Here is a 21,633-nt window from a genome sequence, read left to right as displayed (position 1 = left end):
TCTTAGTCTCGACACTATAGGTCACTCTTAGCCTCGACACTATAAGTCACTCTTATAGCGCCGTCACTATTGGCTCACTCTTAACTCAGAAACTATGGATCACTCTTAGCCTCGATACCGTATAGGTCACGCTTAGCGCCGTCACTATTGGGTCACCCTTAACTCCGAAACTATGGGTCACTCTTAGTCTCGACACTATAGGTCACTCTTAGCGCTGTCACTATTGGGTCACTCTTAACTCCGAAACTATGGGTCACTCTTAGCCTCGACACTATACGGGTCACTCTTAGCGCCGTCACTCAGTATTGGGTCACTCTTAACTCCGAAACTATGGGTCACTCTTAGCCTCGACACTATATTTTATATAGGTCACTCTTAGCGCCGTCACTATTGGGTCACTCTTAACTCCGAAACTATGGGTCACTCTTAGCCTCGACACTATAGGTCACTCTTAGCGCCGTCACTATTGGGTCACTATTAACTCCGAAACTATGGGTCACTCTTAGGCTCGACACTATAGGTCACTCTTAGCGCCGTCACTATTGGGTCACTCTTAACTCCGAAACTATGGGTCACTCTTAGTCTCGACACTATGGGTCAATATAGCTATTCTATGGACACGTGGGGGAATTCGGGGGCTGTGATTGGATGGTCTCACACATCCCTTTTCCGATCATCAAAGCATTTTATAATGCTACGGAAGTCGGCCATTTTTGCCAATATCCAAAAGCATATTGGCAATAACAAAGACGCATGGTTCCGGTTTCTTCCAAGTGTAGGGGAAAGGCTCCTAATATGGACCGGCTCCTAATATGGACCACCTCCTGTTCTGACAAACTAACGGCGCTAGAGCGCTCAAAACAATTTCATTCGCTTTATTCACCCTCTCTGGATAAGTTGCACATGTCAAAACAGTTGCAGAAACACAAACCTCAAAACCGTTAGGCTTTTTCGCTTTTTTTCACTTTTGGCAGCGGGGTTCACTCTAAATTTGCCGCCTAAAACGGACTCGTTTCTGTCCACAGCTAAAGCTTTCATAACACAAAAATAGCTATATATGACAGCTAAGACAGTATTTGTTATATTTTAACAGTGTGTACCCCGAGTTTCTACTGCAAACAAAAATTAATAGCAAAACCTCAAAGTATGTGTGAGTCCCCTAATATGGACCACCTTCAACAAATCGAAAAAAATAAAAAATAACTAGCCCTCAAGATTTCAAAAAAATATAACAAATAGTCTTTTTTTGGTGAAAGTTGATAATTTCACTTATTTTCCCTCTGTTTTTAATAAGCTTCTTCAGTTTCCTGGTGTGCTTCAAATAATACTCTCATCAAGCCGAAACAGCTAAATCTAAAGCATATTTGAATTAGTTTGACTTGCACACTAAGTTGTATCATGTTATTTTGAAGTATAGGGGGCTTTTTACAGTGATTCGTGAAAGCCGCTTCACTGGTCCATATTGGGTGCCCAGGCTCCTAATATGGACCATTTGTGATTTTTTCTGTATTTAATTTTTGCTGAAGGTCTATTTGTGTGCAGACTCTCCTCGATGTCCGAACACCCCCGTGTGTACACGCAAGCACAAGACCAAGTGCGCACGAAAAAGATCATGTAATCCATGTCAGAGTTCGGTGGGTTATAGAAACACGAAAATACCCAGCATGCTTCCTCCGAAAGCGGCGTATGGCTGCCTAAATGGCAGGGTAAAAACGGTCATACACGTAAACGCCGTGGGAGTTTCAGCCCATGAACGAACAAACAAACAAACAAAGCTGAAGGTCTATCAAAGCTATTTCACTCTAATTAGGCCTAACGGTTAAACTAAGAGAGAAGGACTACTAACCACAAAATGAAACTTCTTCGCAAGAAAACAAGCTAGTTATCAGCAATAAACAAAAAGTGGTCCATATTTATATTGGGGGCCCTTCCCCTATAAAGTACACGCATACCTCGCCAGGTTTGTTTATGTGACAAGTCGACAGACGATGCCATTTGCTTTGTGTGTGTTTTTGTTGTTGCTTACCGTACATGACATACATTACGTGTAAAATCCAGTTCTTTAACAAGCATCAAACCTTGCAAATTTCCAGAAGCTGCAATCTGAAGCGACCTATTTCTGATTCTAGCAGACGATCTCTCCAATGATTAACACAAAATCAGCAAACTCTCCTGTCACATAGAACGTCCATTGTATAGTGCAATGTTGAAATGAAGTTACCGGTCTGAAACATTTAGTCGTTTCTTCTGAGACAATCCTTGTTCTCTTATCATCTACATATTTACCGCAGTCTTTTTTTTTGTGGAAGTTGATAATTTCACTTATTTTCACTCTGTTTTTGATAAGCTTCTTCAGTTTCCTGGTGTGCTTCAAATAATGCTCTCATCAACCCGAAACAGCTAAATCTAAAGCATATTTGAATTTGTCTGACTTGCACACTAAGTTGTATCATGTTATTTTGAAGTATAGGGGGCTTTTTACAGTGATTCGTGAAGGCCGCTTCACTGGTCCATATTGGGCGCCCAGGCTCCTAATATGGACCATTTGTGACTTTTTCTGTATTTAATTTTTGCTGAATGTCTATCAAAGCTATTTCACTCTAATTAGGCCTACCCGTTAACCTAAGAGAGAAGGACTACCAACCACAAAATGAAACTTCTTCGCAAGAAAACAAGCTAGTTATCAGCAATAAACAAAACGTGGTCCATATTAGGGGCCCTTCCCCTACTGCAACAGGCGACGTAGATGTCATCTGCTTTCCACCTATTTTGACGGCCGGCTTAAATGCTGCGCCCTAGCCAAGAGTGTAACTATATCGTGTGCTGTTGCAGAGTCAGCGCCATGCACGTGGAAGACCTGATCGACCAGATGGGGGCGTTCGGGCGTTACCAGATGCTGGTGACGTCACTGGCACTGGGCCCCGTGATCGCCACCGCCTGGAGTCTGCTCTCCATGTCCTTCTCCAGTGTCGTCCCTGATTGGTGGTGCGTCACCCTGGGGTCAGGGGTCGCAAACTTGACCCGTGACAGCCCCTTGTACAAGTATTGCCCGGACGAGGCGAGCAAGGCGAACGGGACGGCCATTGCTTGTACCAGGGTCTACGCCCAGGGCGTCCGGACGGTGGTCACGGAGGTGTGTATAATACAATACAATACATGTACAATGCAATGCAATACAATGCAATGCAATACAAAACAATACAATACGATACGATGCGATGCGATGCGATATGCGATACGATGCAATATGCGATACGATACGATACGATACGATAAAATATCATCCAATCCAATCCAATCCAATCCAATCCAATCCAATCGCAATCGCAATACAATACAATACAATACAATACAATACAATACAATACAATACAATACAATACAATACAATACAATACAATACAATACAATACAATACAATACAATACAATACAATACAAACTGACTTATTCACTGTCTGATGGAAACAAATGTTATTCAGTCTGCATAACATTACTTCAGTCATTACAAACAAGACACCCTGAAAGAGATCAACAGTAAAAGCGTAATTTGTACGGTCACCGAACACTTGTTTGTGGTCCTAAGGGTGTCCGTTCATCACAGGCAGCACTGTGTCCGTCCGTTCATCACAGGCAGCACTGTGTACGGGGAAGTTAACATTGCCTCGGACCCTTTCGCGTTATTCGATGTCAGACCTTTTCTACCATTAAATGCAATAAACTCATGGTACTTATTATGGACCGCCAAAACTGACTTTTTACTCTCAGTGTCTCTCTCTCTGTCTGTTTTTCTCTCTGTGTGTCTCCCTCTCTCTCAAAAGGCGAGGGCTGGTTAAAAAGAAGCTCGTTTGTATTGCTTATGCCACAACCCTCGTAAAATAAACTTTGATTTGATTTGATTGATTTGATCTCTCTCTCTCTCTCTCTCTCTCTCTCTCTCTGTCTCTGTCTCTGTCTCTGTCTCTGTCTCTCTGTCTCTCTCTCTCTCTCTCTCTCTCTCTCTCTCTCTCTCTCTCATTGATGATCTCATTCATTGGACGGAGTATAACCACATGAGTCTTCACCCTAAAAAGACCAAATACTGCTGGCATCGAGTGATTTGAGAGTGATGAGATCACTTGCATGTTTTATTGCCATGGCTTTGGATATAAGGAAGAAAAAAATGGAAGAAAGAGAATGTACATTGTAGAGTATTAGGTAAACAACAGATGGGTGGTCTGTTCCCATAACATTCTTAATGATTTAAGTTTTAATGATGTGTTTGATGCTTTTAGACTTTTTGACGAATTTTAATGCATTATTGTATGATGATTATGCAACTGGGAGGAAGAATCCGTGTGTGAGCGCGAGCGTACGTTTGTGTGTGTGGCAGAGAGAGAGAGAGAGAGAGAGAGAGAGAGAGAGAGAGAGAGAGAGAGAGAGAGAGAGAGAGAGAGAGAGAGAGAGAGAGAGAGAGAGAGAGAGAGAGAGAGAGAGAGAGGAGTGTGTGTGTGGATGTGTTTGCAGAGATGGTTATGTTTATTTCTTCTGTAAATTATATCCCCTTGTCTAAAGGGCTTTTAAAGCTGAGGACAATAAACTCTCAAAGCGTCAAAGCGTCTCTCTCTCTCTCTCTCTCTCTCTCTCTCTCTCTCTCTCTCTCTCTCTCTCTCTCTCTCTCTCTCTCTCTCTCTCTCTCTCTCTCTCTCTCTCTCTCTCTCTCTCTCTCTCTCTCTCTCTCTCTCTCTCTCTCTTGCCAATCAAATGCAGAAATACCCAGTGGATGATCAAAATTGCAAAGACACTATGTGATTTCCAAATCTACCGGTAGATACTGAGTAAAAAGTCAGTTTCGGCGCACATTGGGGCATTTTCTACCCGGAAGTGTGATTAACCAATGACGGAGCTTTCTGCTCGGTAAAAATGTACTGGGTATCCCAGGCTCTCATTGGCCCAAATTCTACCGGTATTGTTAAGAGAACCAATCAAGTTCAGAGATACCCGGTAGATTTGGTAATCTACCGGTAGATTTCAGAAATCTACCAGAAGATTTTACCGGGTAAAAAGTCAGTTTTGGCGTTCCATAACTTCTTATTTACTACACGCTAAACTTTCACTGGGAATTGCTGTTGTCAGTACCAATAGCCTTGGCTTGGGCGTTATTAACCCTTTCCACCGTAAACACGCCATTACCTTGCGGTTCTCTCTTTATGACCTGCCAGAGAGACCTAAGTGTTATCAGTTGAAATTAGCATCGTGTAAAGACTTGTTTATTTTTGTGTGTATTTTGTGAGGCGCTTAGAACTGTTCTAGGATTTGCGCCAAATAAGTATCCTCTCTACCCTCATTATATTACAATTGCCTCTGACCTTTTCTTGCTATAGTTCATAATACACGTGCGCGTGCGTGCGTGCGTGCTTGGGTGCGTGCGCGTGCGTGCGTGCGCGCGCGCGTGTGTGTGTGTGTGTGTGTGTGTGTGTACATGTGTGTGTGTGTGTGTAAGTGAATGTGTGTACGCAGTTTGGTGAGCACTCTGTTTGGTTGTTGCGTTCGAATGTATTATGTATTGAATGTACTCAAGCCAAGCAACATTCCTGTGTACTGCAGTGGTTGTAATACAATCTTTTGTCATCATTTTCACGAGTTTTCATTCACAGCCAGCTTGGAAATAATCTCATGTTCCCCATGCAATAAATCCCCGGTTCCCATAGTTGCAGGAAGCAGGTTATACATAGATAATCAAAAGCAAACCCAATAGAAACGCTCAGGAATTCGGCTTCGGCTCTTTTCATTTGCGTTTCCCCAGACCTAGACAGACGACACTGCTTTGCAAAGTTCCAAAAAGGAACTGGCAAACTGGCAAAAGTAAACAAAATACAAAACAGCTTCATTAAAGGACATACATTCATCACAATTAAACAAATGAACCTAGCGATATGTTTTCTCTTCTTACAAAGTCAAGGAGTGCGTGTATCTGTGTTTCGATACACAGACGTTCGGAGAAACACGAACGTCAAACCAATTGACACCTGACAAACACATTTTGACACGTGCGCAAGACGTTGTATCGATAAACGAAGCGCAAATAAGAAATAATAATAAAAGCAAAGAACATAGCAACATGAAATGCAAACATCCAACTAAGCCGAGCAAGCAGAATGACAGGTCTAATGAAAAACAAAGAGACAATGAGTCGGAAACAAGATCGAGATTCTTTCCTTCGCTGCACGACGCAAATCTTCTGTGACCTTTGACCCAGTGTGCCTTGCTGCACGATGCAAATCTTTTGTGACCTTTGACCCAACGTAGCTTCCACATTCGATCACTAAGCTTAATATTTACAACTGAAAAACGAGGGGGTAGAATACTGAGAGGAACCTACAGAACTGTGCATCCTCAAACTTGACCGATTTATCTCAACATGTTATGAACTCAAAACACTGAGAAAGTTGCTTTCACACGCCAGCTTTCATTGCAACAACGTGCTGGGGCCCCAGACATGTATTATCGAAACGGAACTCGTGTTTCAAAGCATGGCTCCCTGTGTTGATTTTGCACTTATTTTCTCACTACCAAAATGATGACAAAAACGATGTTTGGTGGTTTGTTGTCAGACCAGCCTTTTTGTCGGTCCGAGGGGGAGCATATCGTCTTTTGTTTCATATTTATTCGGCCTTGGTCAATAAATATGAAACAATATAAGATGTTTGATGGGTTGTTGACAGACCAGCTTTTTTGTCTGTCCGAGGGGGAGCATATCGTCTTTTGTTTCATATTTATTGACCAAGGCCGAAGGCCGCGGTCAATAAATATGAAACAAAAGTTGATATGCCCCCCGAGGACCGACAAAAAAGCTGGTCTGTCAACAAACCATCAAACATCGTTTTTGTCATCATTTTGGTAGTGAGAAAATAAGTGCACACTCAACCCACGGAGCCATGCTTTGAAACACGGGTTCCGTGCTGATAACCACACGAGTCCCGGTTTGATAACCACTGGCAATCAAAGATGGCATGTGAAAGCAACTTTCTGTGTTTTTGAGTTCATTAAATGTTGGGATGAATATGTCAGGTTTGAAGATGCACAGTTCTGTAGGTTCATCTCGGTATTCCACCCCCTCGGCTTTCTGTTGTAAATATTAAGCTGAGTGATCGAATGTGGAAGCTACGTTTGGTCAAAGGTCACAGAAGATTTGCGTCGTGCAGCGAAGGAAAGAATCGCGATCTGGTTTCTGACTCGGTACCGTACCTCTTTGTTTTTCATTAGACCTGCGGCCTGTCATTCTGCTTGCTCGGCTTTGTTAATCTAGATGTTTGCATATCGTGTTGCTATTTTCTTTGCTTTTATTATTGTTTCTTATTTGTGTTTCGTTTATCGATACAATGTCTTGTGCACGGGTCAAAATGTGTGTGTCAGGTGTCGTTTTACTTGAACTTGACGTTCGTGTTTCTCCGAACGTCACTGTATCGAAACACAGATACACGCACTCCATGACTCTGTAAGAAGACAAAACATATCGCCAGGTTTCATTTGTTTTTGATGAATGTATGACCTTTCATGAAGTAGTTTTGTTTTTTGTTTACTTTTGCCAGTTTGCCAGTTCGTTTTTGGAACTTTGCAAAGCAGTGTCGTGTCGTCTGTTTAGGTCTGGGGAAACACCAATGAAAAGAGCCGAAGAATCCCCGAGCGTTTCTATTGGGTTTGCTTTTGATTATCCATGTATAACCTGCTTCCTGCAACTATGGTAACCGGGGATTTATTGCCTGGGGAACATGAGATTTATTTCCCAGGTGCTTGTGAATGAAAAACTCGTGAAAATGATGACAAAAGACGATATTCTCCCCCTCGGACCGACAAAAAAGCTGGTCTGTCAACAAACCATCAAACATCTTATAATGTCTTATGTCTTATGTATTATGTCTTATGTCTAATAAAGCTGGTGCCAAACCTTTTCGCAATAAAACGCCATTAACCCGGGGTTCCTCTGCTCTGACCTTGTCATTGACCTTGACCTTTCAGTGGGACCTGGTGTGCGAGAAGAGCTGGGTGACGTCAACAGTGACGTCAATCCAGATGGCGGGCGTGCTGACCGGCGCGCTGCTGGCGGGTCAGAGTGCGGACCTGTGGGGGCGACGAACCATCAACTTTGGCTTCACGGCGTTGATGATCGTCGCCAACCTCGTCGCCGCTCTCTCCGTCGCCTGGCAGATGTACGCTGTCACAATGTTCTTCATAGGGCTCAGGTCAGGATGGCTGGTGTGGCGACGATCGACTGGATCACTTTTGTTTTTTTATTTTTCAATTCAGTCATTATATTTTTTTTCACAAAATAATGTCTGAAACTGAAATTGTTTTCACAGACATAAAAAAAGATTGTAGTGTCTGTAGTTGTATTCATTCAGTATTTGACTGAATGTAATGCTGTTGACTGGGAATCAAAAAGGAAGTGAGGGTATGTGTGTGTGTTAGTGGGTGGGTAGGTGGGTGGGTGTGTGTGTGTGTTAGTAAATGTGTGTATTTGTGTGTGTGTTAGTAAATGTGTGTATTTGTGTGTGTGCTAGTGTGTATGTGCGTGTCTGCATGTGTAATCATGCTATGTAGAGCTATTCCCAGAAAACTACTGTTGATGAAACGTTACATGTACATTCTTTTATTGACCGTTAGGTCAGTTGGAACAGAGCGGAACGCCGGGTTCGAACCTCTCAGCAGGACCTTTTTTTGGGTATCTAGGCCATGTAAAGTCTTCATGATGGTATTTTGTGAGGCGCTTAGAGTTGTTCTAGAATTGTTGACAACGTGTTTTACCCCTTTTTTCAATAAATGTCTTTGATAATGTCTTATCCATTCTTTAAAAAACCCGTTGAGGCCGCACTATAGCGACCGCGTTTGTAATCAATATTATTGAATATTTGGTCAAGCAATCTCGGTACGGGGTTCGGCTAGTCACGATTTACAAGTCTCGACGATGACTGATCCAAGGTTTTAATTGTCAATATGAGAGTGTCGTGAAAATACGAAAAAAGTATATTGGAAATTCTTTTCAACATCATGCAAATGTTATAGAATATAATGCTTTAATGAATGTAAAATCAAAACATAAGTTGGTTAAGTTGGCTAAGTTTGTTAGAGTTATTATGAGTTATTTTCGTTAGATGATTTAAGTGTTTCGTTGTGTTTTGTTGTGGTTCCTATCCTGTTGGTTTGTCTGTTTGCCCTTTTTTGTTTAGTTTTTTTGTCTTAATACTGTTAGGTACAGTTTTTTTTAGTATTTTTTGTTTTTTTTTGTTTTTTTAGCATAGCAAAACAAGCATAAAGGAGGCTGTTCCTGTCGATAAGTCAGAGCTCTAGTTGATGAAGATGTGGTTTCTGTTTGTTAGTGTGTTCTGTTTTTCTTTTGTTGTTTAATTAAGTTCACTGTTTGCTGTGCCTGCGTGCACTCCCATTGTGACTTAATTGTGTATTTTTGTTTGCTTAAACGCCCAATGGGCCTAAAGCCGAAAATAAAACCTTGAAACCAGTGTCGATCTTTTAGATTCAGGCCCACCGATTGACTAACTATTTTGATATGGCTCGACGCGACTTGTGTGTGATTACAGCTGCGGCGTGGTACTGGTGGTGGGCATACAGATGGCCGTTGAGTGTACAGGGGCCAAGTGGAGAACGGTGCATGCCGCTATCCCGTTCTGGCAGGTAGGACAAAGACATAGTGCTTCGGGATTGGGCAATTGCTGTGTCCTGATGACCAGGATAGTTATTCTTATACTGTGTTGTTCCCTACTGGTAGATTTGAGGTGCATCTTTGACATTCATTTCGTGTAATTAATAAGGCCATAAGGAGAAAACTCGCTTGCAGTTTCAGTGTTTCTACAATGGGCCTGAAGACCGGTTTCATGTATCTCTTGTATGCCTTGTATTTGTGACCAAAAAATGACATTTTACACAGATCAAGACAGTCGTTGTATTGTATTGTGTCATACAGACGAGCGAAACTGTGTTCGCACTGTTCGGCTACCTATTACCAATAGTAGAATAGAGTAGAGTAGAGGAGAGGAGAGGAGAGGAGAGGAGAGGATAGGAGAGGAGAGGAGAGGAGAGGAGAGGAGAGGAGAGGAGAGGAGAGGAGAGCATTGCAGACAGCGCAGTGCCTTGCCTTGCATTGCATTGCCTTGCATTGCATTGCATTGCATAGTATTGTATTGTATTGTATTGTACTAAATTGTATTGTATTGTATTGTGTCTGTGATACAGACGGGCGTGGCGGTGTTCGCTCTGTTCAGCTACCTGCTGGAGGACTGGCAGCACCTCCACTTTGCCAGCGCCGCTATCTACTCTCCCCTCGTCCTCGGGTGGATGTGAGTACAGTACGATTAGATGGGGGGGGGGGGGGGGGGGGGGGGGGGGGGCTGAGTAGGGTTGGAATTGTGAGTTAGGGGTGAGGGTGCGAGGGAATGAGATGAAGGGTAGTTGGTACATGTAATTGTAAGCTTAACGACTGCCAATTCAGTGTTAAGGATGGGTGGTTGTGGGGCGCGCGCGTATGTGTGTGTGTGTGTGTGTGTGTGTGTTTATGTGTGTGTGTGGGGTGTGTGTGTGTGTGTGTGGGGCGGGGGGGGGGGGGGTCGTAGAAGGCCCAGAGGTCGACATAAGTGTGTTGCAGCTGTAGATGGGTTATTTTCCAAAGCTGGTTACTATTGTGTGACATGAATCTTTAGTCCTTTAAATAACGTATATTAAATGGCAACTATAATGTATTCTCTTTGCTTTTTTTCAGTAATACAATAGTTACAGACATTTAACAAATAACAAAGTATACAATTCTTTTTTTTCTTTTGTTTTATAAATTGTTAGTTTTTAAGTCCATGTCACATCCTCTGGTCTCCATGTTACGCGATTGATGTAAGTAGAAAATGTAATGTACTGAACGCAGACAAACAAAATGTGCAAGTAATTCTAATTCTTACTCTGCAGGTCAAGGGTATATGGGACCAGTATTTATTAAAGGTACTGAACTTGTCAAATCCAGGTGCACGGAGCCCCTGGGGCTTTTAGTCATACCTCAGGCAGCTATCCGTTAGAAGAACTACCAAGTTTCATTGACTTGCACCCAAAGAGTCAAGAACTGCGATTTTTTTACGAATTAATTTCGTACTCGGACCCGGCTGGTCTTGACCTATTTTTGGATCTAAATTTAGATCAGGTAGATCACCACATCATGCACAAAAAGACACGTCACTAGCAAACTATGTCAGACGTCATCATGAGTTTGTATAAAACAAAATGGAGGCCGGAATCACTCAGTTGAATCGAACTCCGACCAAACACCACGTAATAACTAGGTTAATTTATGCACTCGCGTGAACAAGAAACTGTCGAGCTTCACAGATGTCGTCGTTGGGTAGTTTTGGGTTTGTTTTACTACCATAGGAGGATTTTTGAACTGTAAATGCACTCAGCTGCAACAAAAACGCAAAACGAAGGCTGTGAGCTGCACTGTGCCTTTAATGAAATCCATTTGTATTGTTAAAATGCTCGGTTAAATAAAGAAATATCACCATCGTAACATGGTTAGTACACAGCTCTGGAGAATAAACCAGATGTGAATGGATGCCAGTGGGAGGAAGGATTGATGCTTGGTTGCTTTTCAGCTTATCAATGGTGTTGGTTGGGCCAAGGGGGAGGGGAGGGAGATTCACGGTATTGTACTGACTGCGACAGTCAACCGCCACGAACCTTGATTCTGCAGATCAGCCCAAGTGCGTCCAATACTTGTGCCAGTACCTACCTTTGCAAGGCTAGATTCCTTATATTGATCTTTAGTACTCAAGAATTGAGATTTTAGGCTGACGCAAAGTCTTACAATAATGTTCTAAAACATAACAATGGAATAATAAAGTGTTGTAGGCCTACAGCGCTATGAAGACAAACCAACATGAACAAATTTGATAGATGGCATTGTCATAATTTTCACGAGTTTTCATTCATAACCAGCTGGGGAATAAATCATATGATAACGGTTTGTTCAAAAGCGTATAACTGGAGATGGCCTACGTGACTGCAGCAAAAAACAAAACAAACAAAAAACTGAGCCGGCGGTAGGAAGACCGTGCAGATATCATCCAACTTTTCGTGCAAAGCGGCGGGGTAAGCGACGGCGAACTGACCTAATTCACACGACACAGTCTGCCAACGGGCCTTCACTGAGTCGGGTTGCACAGTGAGCTTTGCCGTGTGTTTTACATCTCACAAAATAGGCCTTCCTATATGTTCCATTTTCGACAGATATCCGCATAGGTCAGTGGTATAGCGCTGCGCTGCAGTTTCTGAAGTCGCTTGTTCGAGCCCCGCCAATGCTATAATTTTTTTATGAATCATAATAATAATAATAAATGAGCATTTATATAGCGAAACATCATAACTTTACAATTATGCTCTTTGCGCTTGACACATTTAAAATTAAAACACAGTTATACAAGCATTTACATCTACATTCTTAGTCAACAACGCTTAATTAAAAGCATACATCATCAAACATACATTACACAAAAATTCTTCCACTAACTAAGTAATAACAAGTCGCGTAAGGCGAAAATACAACATTTAGTCAAGCTGTCGAACTCACAGAATAAAACTGAACGCAATGCAATTTTTCAGCAAGACCGTATACTCGTAGCATCGTCAGTCCACTGCTCGTGGCAAAGGCAGTTAAATTGACAAGAAGAGCGGGGAAAGTTGCTGAGAAAGATAGCACGCTTTTCTGTACCTCTCTTCGTTTTAACTTTCTGAGCGTGTTTTTAATCCAAACATGTCATATCTATATGTTTTTGGAATCAGGAACCGACAAGGAATAAGATGAAAGTGTTTTTAAATTGATATCGAAAATTTATTTTTGATCATAATTTTTATATTTTTAATATTCAGAGCTTTTTTTTAATCCAAATATAACATATTTATGTTTTTGGAATCAGAAAATGATGAAGAATAAGATGAACGTAAATTTGGATCGTTTTATAATTTTTTTATTTTTTTTTACAATTTTCAGATTTTTAATGACCAAAGTCATTAATTAATTTTTAAGCCACCAAGCTGAAATGCAATACCGAAGTCCGGCCTTTGTCGAAGTTTGCTTGGCCAAAATTTCAATCAATTTGATTGAAAAATGAGGGTGTGACAGTGCCGCCTCAACTTTTACAAAAAGCCGGATATGACGTCATCAAAGGTATTTATCGAAAAAAAGAAAACCACGTCCCAGGAACTCTCATGTCAAATTTCATAAAGATCGGTCCAGTAGTTTGGCCTGAATCGCTCTTTTCACACACGCGCACAGACAGACAGACACACACACACACACACACACATAGTCATACACTACCACGACCCTCGTCTCGATTCCCCCTCTATGTTAAAACATTTAGTGAAAACTTGACTAAATGTAACAAGTCGCGTAAGGCGAAAATACAACATTTAGTCAAGTAGCTGTCGAACTCAGTACTCACAGAATGAAACTGAACGCAATGCCATTTTTCAGCAAGACCGTATACTCGTAGCATCGTCAGTCCACCGCTCATGGCAAAGGCAGTGAAATTGACAAGAAGAGCGGGGTAGTAGTTGCGCTAAGAAGGATAGCACGCTTTTCTGTACCTCTCTTTGTTTTAACTTTCTGAGCGTGTTTTTAATCCAAACATATCATATCTATATGTTTTTGGAATCAGGAACCGACAAGGAATAAGATGAAAGTGTTTTTAAATTGATTTCGACAATTTAATTTTGATAATAATTTTTATATATTTAATTTTCAGAGCTTGTTTTTAATCCAAATATAACATATTTATATGTTTTTGGAATCAGAAAATGATGGAGAATAAAATAAACGTAAATTTGGATCGTTTTATAAATTTTTATTTTTTTTACAATTTTCAGATTTTTAATGACCAAAGTCATTAATTAATTTTTAAGCCACCAAGCTGAAATGCAATACCGAAGGCCGGGCTTCGTCGAAGATTACTTGACCAAAATTTCAACCAATTTGGTTGAAAAATGAGAGCGTGACAGTGCCGCCTCAACTTTCACGAAAAGCCGGATATGACGTCATCAAAGACATTTATTGAAAAAATGAAAAAAATGTATGGGGATTTCATACCCAGGAACTCTCATGTTAAATTTCATAAAGATCGGTCCAGTAGTTTAGTCTGAATCGCTCTACACACACACACAGACAGACACACACACACACACACACACGCACATACACCACGACCCTCGTCTCGATTCCCCCCTCTACGTTAAAACATTTAGTCAAAACTTGACTAAATGTAAAAACATGAATAAAATAGGTAGTGAAAACAAGAAAATACCAGCTGAATACCCTTAATCAAACAAAACATGTTATCAACAATCATGCGCGCTTTTCCTGTTCAGTTTGTAAAATATGCTTCTTTTTTTTCTTTTTTACATTTAGTCAAGTTTTGACTAAATGTTTTAACGTAGAGGGGGGAATCGAGACGAGGGTCGTGGTGTATGTGCGTGTGTGTGTGTGTGTGTGTGTGTGTGTCTGTCTGTGTGTGTGTGTAGAGCGATTCAGGCTAAAATACTGGACCGATCTTTATGAAATTTGCCATGAGAGTTCCTGGGTATGAAATCCCCATACGTTTTTTTCATTTTTTTGATAAATGTCTTTGATGACGTCATATCCGGCTTTTCGTGAAAGTTGAGGCGGCACTGTCACGCCCTCATTTTTTAACCAAATTGGTTGAAATTTTGGTCAAGTAATCTTCGACGAAGCCCGGACTTCGGTGTTGCATTTCAGCTTGGTGGCTTAAAAATTAATTAATGACTTTGGTCATTAAAAATCTGAAAATTGTAAAAAAAAAAAATTTTTTTATAAAACGATCCAAATTTACGTTCATCTTATTCTCCGTTATTTGCTGATTCCAAAAACATATAAATATGTTATATTTGGATTAAAAACAAGCTCTGAAAATTAAATATATAAAAATTATGATCAAAATTAAATTTTCGAAATCAATTTAAAAACACTTTCATCTTATTCCTTGTCGGCTCCTGATTCCAAAAACATATAGATATGATATGTTTGGATTAAAAACACGCTCAGAAAGTTAAAACGAAGAGAGGTACAGAAGAGCGTGCTATCCTTCTCAGCGCAACTACTCCCCCGCTCTTCTTGTCAATTTCACTGCCTTTGCCGTGAGCGGTGGACTGACGATGCTACGAGTATACGGTCTTGCTGCGTTGCATTGCGTTCAGTTGCATTCTGTGAGTTCGACAGCTACTTGACTAAATGTTGTATTTTCGCCTTACGCGACTTGTTTTTCTTTGGTTTTTTTTGGGGGGGGGCAAGTTTTGTGTGTGCTCATTAATATAAAACTTGTGTGAGAAATCACTCACTGAAACAGACGCAGCACGCGCGCGTGCTTACGCACACACACACACACACACACACACACACACACACACACATAAAACACACACACACACACACACACACAGACAGACACACACACACACACACATAAAACACACACACACACACACACACACACACACACACATAAAACACACACACACACACACACATAAAACACACACATAAAACACACACACACACACACACACACACACACACACACACACACACACACACACACACACACACACACACACACACACACATACATACAAAATACGTAAGAGAAAAGATCGAGCGGTGTAGATAAATTAAGAGCTATATTTTGTCATGCAGATTGCGGACACCTCGCTTGGAAAAAACACCTTTTATTGTCACTTTTATTATTATTTCTTCTAAAACGTGCCTGTCAAGACACCCCGCGTACAATGTTCCATTACTCATGGCTGGTCCAAATGGTATTCGGCTTTCAACACAGGCACCACTGTATATACAGTAATACCGTCGTTTCAAATACTTTGCAACTCGTGTAACCCATGTGTAAAACGTGTCCGTACCCGTTTAATTGCACATAACACATCCACAAGGAACCAACAGCTACCAACAAAAATAAATGTTTTAATCAGTTGCGGCAATACAAAAGTCTGCAGGGTTAGCATCGAATTACTTCGACAGAATCTCGTTACACAGGTCTAAGAACGGCATCTCTCGCTACGAGTCACTGAGTCGCTCATCAGTCATGTTGCCTAAATACAAGGCTTTCTGCGTCTATGCCTGATCTAGATTGACATTTTTGTTTTATCATATCTGATTAAAATGCAAAAAGAATTGACATAATACCAAGGTATGTTTTATACCTCAAAACATTTGCACTTAGGGGGTTGCTTCAGTGGTTGGCGCAGTGATCAATACCAAATGCAAATCAGTACCTGGCGAGCGTTGGTCAGTATTGCAATTGATCACCAATAATGCTTTGGAATAAAAATGAACAGAGTAAAATAAAACAAAACAAAGAAGAGTAAAGAAACAATCAAATAAAATTAAAATAATACCGCGCTGAAAGGGTTCGAACCCACGACCTGCCGACTCAAAACGCACTACGCTAACCGTTGCGCTACAGAGACATTCTTGCATTTGGGGAAAAATAAACTTGTAATCCAAAAGAGGTCAGAGGCATAGGCACCCGATATTGAACTCGGTACATTACAGAAGAGGAACTTTTTTTCGTGTTTCTTCCTAGAGTTTTTTTTCGTTTTCAGCAAGATATAACGTAACAAAGCAGACACATGTTTGGTTGTCTTTATAGAACCTTTTCTTGAACATTAATGGGGGGTAAAGACACTGGTGATTTGTAAGTCTTCAAACCGGTGTCTTGTGCCTTTGCTTGTTCCCCTAGCTGTTTTGCAACTTGGAGGGTCTGACAGCATTCACTCTCAAAGACCCAATCAATATTGACGATTACCGCTGCGACTCATGGTCAATTTGCAACTTATCTCTGTTATCGCAAAATCCACAACGAAAAGTCATAAAACACTTAAAAGAAAAGGAATATGCTCAAAACTTACTGAATAAGATGGCAGCTCTGTACATTTTCAGACTAGAAGAGAGGCGAGAACAAGTTACGTTTGACGCCACAGACAAGAATGACGTGTTATCTCAAATTGCATTCTAAAAATTACGTTCAGAATAGGGATCCCCATGTATTATTGTGCGTACCTTTGCTCATCCAAAATGATGACAAAAACGATGTTTGGTGGCTTGTTGTCAGACCAGCTTTTTTGTTGGTCCTCGGGAACTATATCGCCTTCGGTTTTCATATTTATCATCCGCGGCCTTCGGGCTTTGTCGATAAAGATGAAACCGAAGACATCTTATATCTATTAATTGATGAAATGACTGACGGGCGCAGTGGCGTGGTGGTAAGACGTCGGCCTCCTAATCGGCTGTCGCCTGGTGGGTTAAGAGTGGAGATTTTTCCGATCTCCCAGGTCAACTTTTGTGCAGACCTGCTAGTGACTTAACCCCCTTTGTGTGTACACGCAAGCACAAGAAAAGATCCTGTAATCCATGTCGGAGTTCGGTGGGTTATGGAAACACGAAAATATCCAGCAGGCCTACTCAACGAAAGCGGAGTGAAGCTGACTATGCTCTCAGAGTATAGTTTGGGGAACCCAAATGGGCAAACGAGCTCACACGTAACCAGAAAATTCTGGAACGCTGAAGAAGAAGAAGATGAAATGACTCACTAGACTATCTGCAGGTAGATGTTTAAACTTGATGTAACGATGCTCTGTGCCCAGCATTCTACCAGAGAGCGTGAGGTGGCTGGCGACGCAGAACCGCCTGGAGGACGCGGAGAAAGCCGTGGAAACCATTGCACGTTACAACCGTTGCCCCAAACCCACCAACGCCCTCGCCAAACTCAGGATGGTGGCCGAGGAGGCAAAGCACGAAGCTACTGGCGCAGCACGCAAATACACTTATCTCGACGTCTACCGCTCCTGGAAGATGTTCCGTCGATCCCTCTGCTCCAATGTTATTTGGTGAGTGAGAAGCTTTTGTTTCTTTGCTTGCTTATTTGGGAGTTTAATTGTTGGTTGAAAGTCCATTTTTTCTGCTCCTGAAGTCGGCTGCCTTTAGCAGCATTTTTTTCTTTTTTTTTCTGCTTACATTATTGTAGGTCCTATTTTTCGTCACCTAGAAATATTTTAAAGAAGCGCCGTGTGAGCGTTCCAAATATCAGACAAAAACTGTGCTGAATCAGTCTCCTGGCACTTCAGACGGTCAGAAGCATTGAATGAACAAGGTTTCTGTGTGAATCAGTGATCTCTGAAAAGGAGCATTGTACATTAGTCGTTTCCTTGTTGTGCCAGTTTTTTTGTGTGCTATGTGTTCTTAATGCAAGGCTCAACTACATGATACACGTACTCAGGCAAGCTCCTGGGCAAATATTCTCTGAAAGTGCATAATTTGCTTACCATACGTTCCAGGTTTTCCAGCGCCCTTGTGTTCTACGTCATCAGTTTGGGGGTGCAGAAATTGTCCTTTAATCTGTACCTGAACATTTTCCTGATCGGGTGTGCGGACATTCCATGCACCTTCCTCTCCTTCTACCTGACCAGGACGTGAGTAGTGCAGGTGTGCAGGGAGTCATTTGGTCATCTTGACAGGTGTGCAAGGGTCATTTGCTCATCTTGACAGGTGTGCAGGGGGTCATTTGCTCATCTTGACAGGTGTGCAGGGAGTCATTTGGTCATCTTGACAGGTGTGCAGGGGGTCATTTGCTCGTCTTGACATGTGTGCAGGGGGTCATTTGCTCATCTTGACAGGTGTGCAAGGGTCATTTGCTCATCTTGAAGTTAAAGCGGTATAAAGTCAGGCAAGTTCTGCTCAGTGATGCAGTCTAGGCCTCCAACACAATTTGCATAATTTGGACCAAACAAAATCTTTTTCACTGCCATTTGTGTTACGGAATAAACTGAAAAGGTGCGTTTTATTTACACCCCCGGTATAGGGGTGAGTATAGGTTTCGCTCGATGTGTTTGTGTGTTTGGGTGTTTGTGTGTTTGTGTGTTTGTGTTCGCATATAGATCTCAAGAATGAACGGACCGATCGTCACCAAACTTGGTGAACAGGTTCTATACATTCCTGAGACGGTCCTTACAAACATTGGGACCAGTCAAACACACGGTTAGGGAGTTATTGGTGGATTAAGATTCTACAAGGACTTAGAGAGAAACATATTCATGGTCAAAGGGAAATAACCTTCTCAGTTGGTGGCAGTGAGAATGGGTGCAGTGAGAATGGTTATTTCCCTTTGACCAACGGGGGTGTTTTTCCTACCTCGAAGGAATTTCTTGTTATATATGGTTTAGAAGGAAACACCGCCGGGGCCACTTTGAGAACGGAGGTGTCAGGAAAAAGTTGTAGAAAATGGCGACCAAAAGCGCTCCACTGCCGGCGATCGACACACAAGATCAAACTATGCACTCTATTGGCAGTATTGGAGCTCATTCCGTCATTTGAGTCATCCTTTGTACTAATAAAAGTGATTTCAGAATAAATGCAATAACAGCACTGATTTAATTAGCTTTGAGTTATGAGCTATGACACCGATTGAGAAAAAAAATCGCCTCTCAAACCGCCGTTGACAAACGGGTTCGGTCAGCGAGTTGCTCCATTTATTGCAGGCATACTCCACTGATATAGCGCAGTAAAACTGACTATACATGCTGAAAGGAGAGTGGACATTTTGAGATTCACTCCGTGTCACGACTGTAGCTGCCTGTCTTCGAAGAAGTCACTGTCAGTGTCTCTGTGTCAGCTTGCAAGTCAGTGAGCAAAGGCTAGGCACCCGTGTGGAACCAGTTTCCACTTTTGAACAGATTTGCCTCCCTTTATGACTCCTACTTTGCTCCATACTCCTTTGCTGGGTTTTATCATGTGTTCATTCAGTGTAGTGTATGTATGTGTGTGTGTGTCGGTGTGCGTGTGCGTGCTTGCGTGCATTTGCGTGCCTGCGTGAGTGTGTGTCAGGGTGTGCGTCCGTGTGTGTGCGTCCGTGCGTGCGTCCGTGCGTGCGTGTGTGTGTGCATGAGTGTGTCAGGAGAGCCGGCACAGAACAGACACTGAGTTTTCTTTTTCTTGTTCTTTACAGTTGCTTCGGACGTCGGTGGGCAGCAGCGAGTTTTTACTTCCTGACATGTGCCTGCTGCATCGGCATAGTGATCGCCAGCGTGACTGGTACGATTTGTTTTTGTTTTCGTCTTACTTTTTACATTTAGTCAAGTTTTGACTAAATGTTTTAACATAGAGGGGGAATCGAGACGAGGGTCGTGGTGTATGTCTGTCTGTCTGTGCGTGTGTGTGTGTGTGTGTGTGTGTGTGTGTGTGTGTGTGTGTGTGTGTGTGTGTGTGTGTGTGCATGTGTGTGTGTGTGTCTGTGTGTGTCTGTGTGTGTGTGTAGAGCGATTCAGAGTAAACTACTGGACCGATCTTTATGACATTTTACATGAGAGTTCCTCGGTATGATATCCCCAGATTTTCATATTTTCGATAAATGTCTTTGATGACGTCATATCCGGCTTTTTGTAAAAGTCGAGGCAGCACTGTCACACCCTCATTTTTCAATCAAATTGATTGACATTTTTGTATAGCAATCTTAGACGAAGGCCGGACTTCGGTATTGCTTTTCAGCTTGGTGGCTTAAAAATAATTAAAAATCTGAAAATTGTAATACATTTTTTGTTATATAAAACGATCCAAATTTACGTTCATCTTATTCTTCATCATTTCCTGATTCCAAAAACATATAAATATGTTATATTTGGATTAAAATCAAGCTCTGAAAATTAAAAATATAAAAATTATGATCAAAATTAAATTTCCGAAATCGATTTAAAAACAATTTCATCTTATTCCTTGATGGTTCCTGATTCCAAAAACATATAGATATGATATGTTTGGATTAAAAACACGCTCAGAAAGTTAAAACGAAGAGAGGCACAGAAAAGCGTGCTCTGCAGCACAGCGAAACCACTACCGCGCTAAACAGGCTCGTCAGTTTCACTCCGTTATGCACAAGCGGCGGACTACGGTCATTGTGAAAAAAATGCAGTGCGTTCAGTTTCATTCTGTGAGTTCCACAGCTTGGCTAAATGTAGTAATTTCGCCTTACGCGACTTGTTATTTCTTTTGTTTCGCTGCTTTCTTTGCTTTTCTTTTGTTTTGTTTTGTTTTCTGTTTTTCTTTCTTTGCAACATTGTCTAGAAGTGTGTGTGAGTGTGTATGTGTGTGTGTGTGTGTTTATGTGTGCGTGCTTGCGTGCGCGCGCATGTGTGTGCGTGTGTGTGTGTGTTGTTACCAAAGCTGGACTCGATTTCTTTAATTTTACTTCAAATACGTCCAGGAGAGGACTGTTCATGTTCGCCCTCGCCTGGTCTTTGTATTTAAATCGATTCAAAATATTTATGAAGTATATTTTAGGGTAGAACCATCAAACCAAAAAATGAAAAGGCCATAGTATACAACTTGGGAACTCGTACCCAGCCTTGTGTTGCTGTCTGGCATCTGCCTCGAGAGTCCGAGAAAAATGTCCCTCTTTCTTTTTGCTGCGATGCCCGCAGAACCCATCCGTACGGTGGTGCGCTCAGACACCTCGTACGAAGGCTGTATCAAGCCTACTTGACAAAGCGCCAAGGTCCAATAGTGATCTGGCGAAAAGTGCCCAGAAAG

At 41.7% G+C, this 21,633-nt stretch overlaps 1 protein-coding gene across 2 annotated transcripts in view; it reads left to right on the top strand.

Annotated features, from left to right (window-relative positions):
- Nucleotides 1–21,633, top strand: part of LOC138983654 (solute carrier family 22 member 7-like) — a 53,067-nt gene that overhangs the window by 27,632 nt on the left and 3,802 nt on the right. For both annotated transcript variants that reach the window (XM_070356934.1, XM_070356935.1), the window contains exons 2-8: nucleotides 2,833–3,133; nucleotides 7,998–8,221; nucleotides 9,575–9,668; nucleotides 10,227–10,330; nucleotides 17,700–17,942; nucleotides 18,390–18,524; nucleotides 20,057–20,142. In XM_070356934.1, coding sequence (XP_070213035.1) covers nucleotides 2,843–3,133; nucleotides 7,998–8,221; nucleotides 9,575–9,668; nucleotides 10,227–10,330; nucleotides 17,700–17,942; nucleotides 18,390–18,524; nucleotides 20,057–20,142 — 1,177 coding nt within the window. In that variant the 5' untranslated portion in view covers nucleotides 2,833–2,842. The remainder of the gene's footprint in view (nucleotides 1–2,832; nucleotides 3,134–7,997; nucleotides 8,222–9,574; nucleotides 9,669–10,226; nucleotides 10,331–17,699; nucleotides 17,943–18,389; nucleotides 18,525–20,056; nucleotides 20,143–21,633) is intronic.

The sequence above is a fragment of the Littorina saxatilis genome, linkage group LG13, assembly GCF_037325665.1.
Source record: "Littorina saxatilis isolate snail1 linkage group LG13, US_GU_Lsax_2.0, whole genome shotgun sequence".
Lineage (NCBI taxonomy): Eukaryota > Metazoa > Mollusca > Gastropoda > Littorinimorpha > Littorinidae > Littorina > Littorina saxatilis.
Note: the sequence above shows the minus strand (reverse complement) of the source record. Positions and strands in the feature narration are given on the sequence as shown.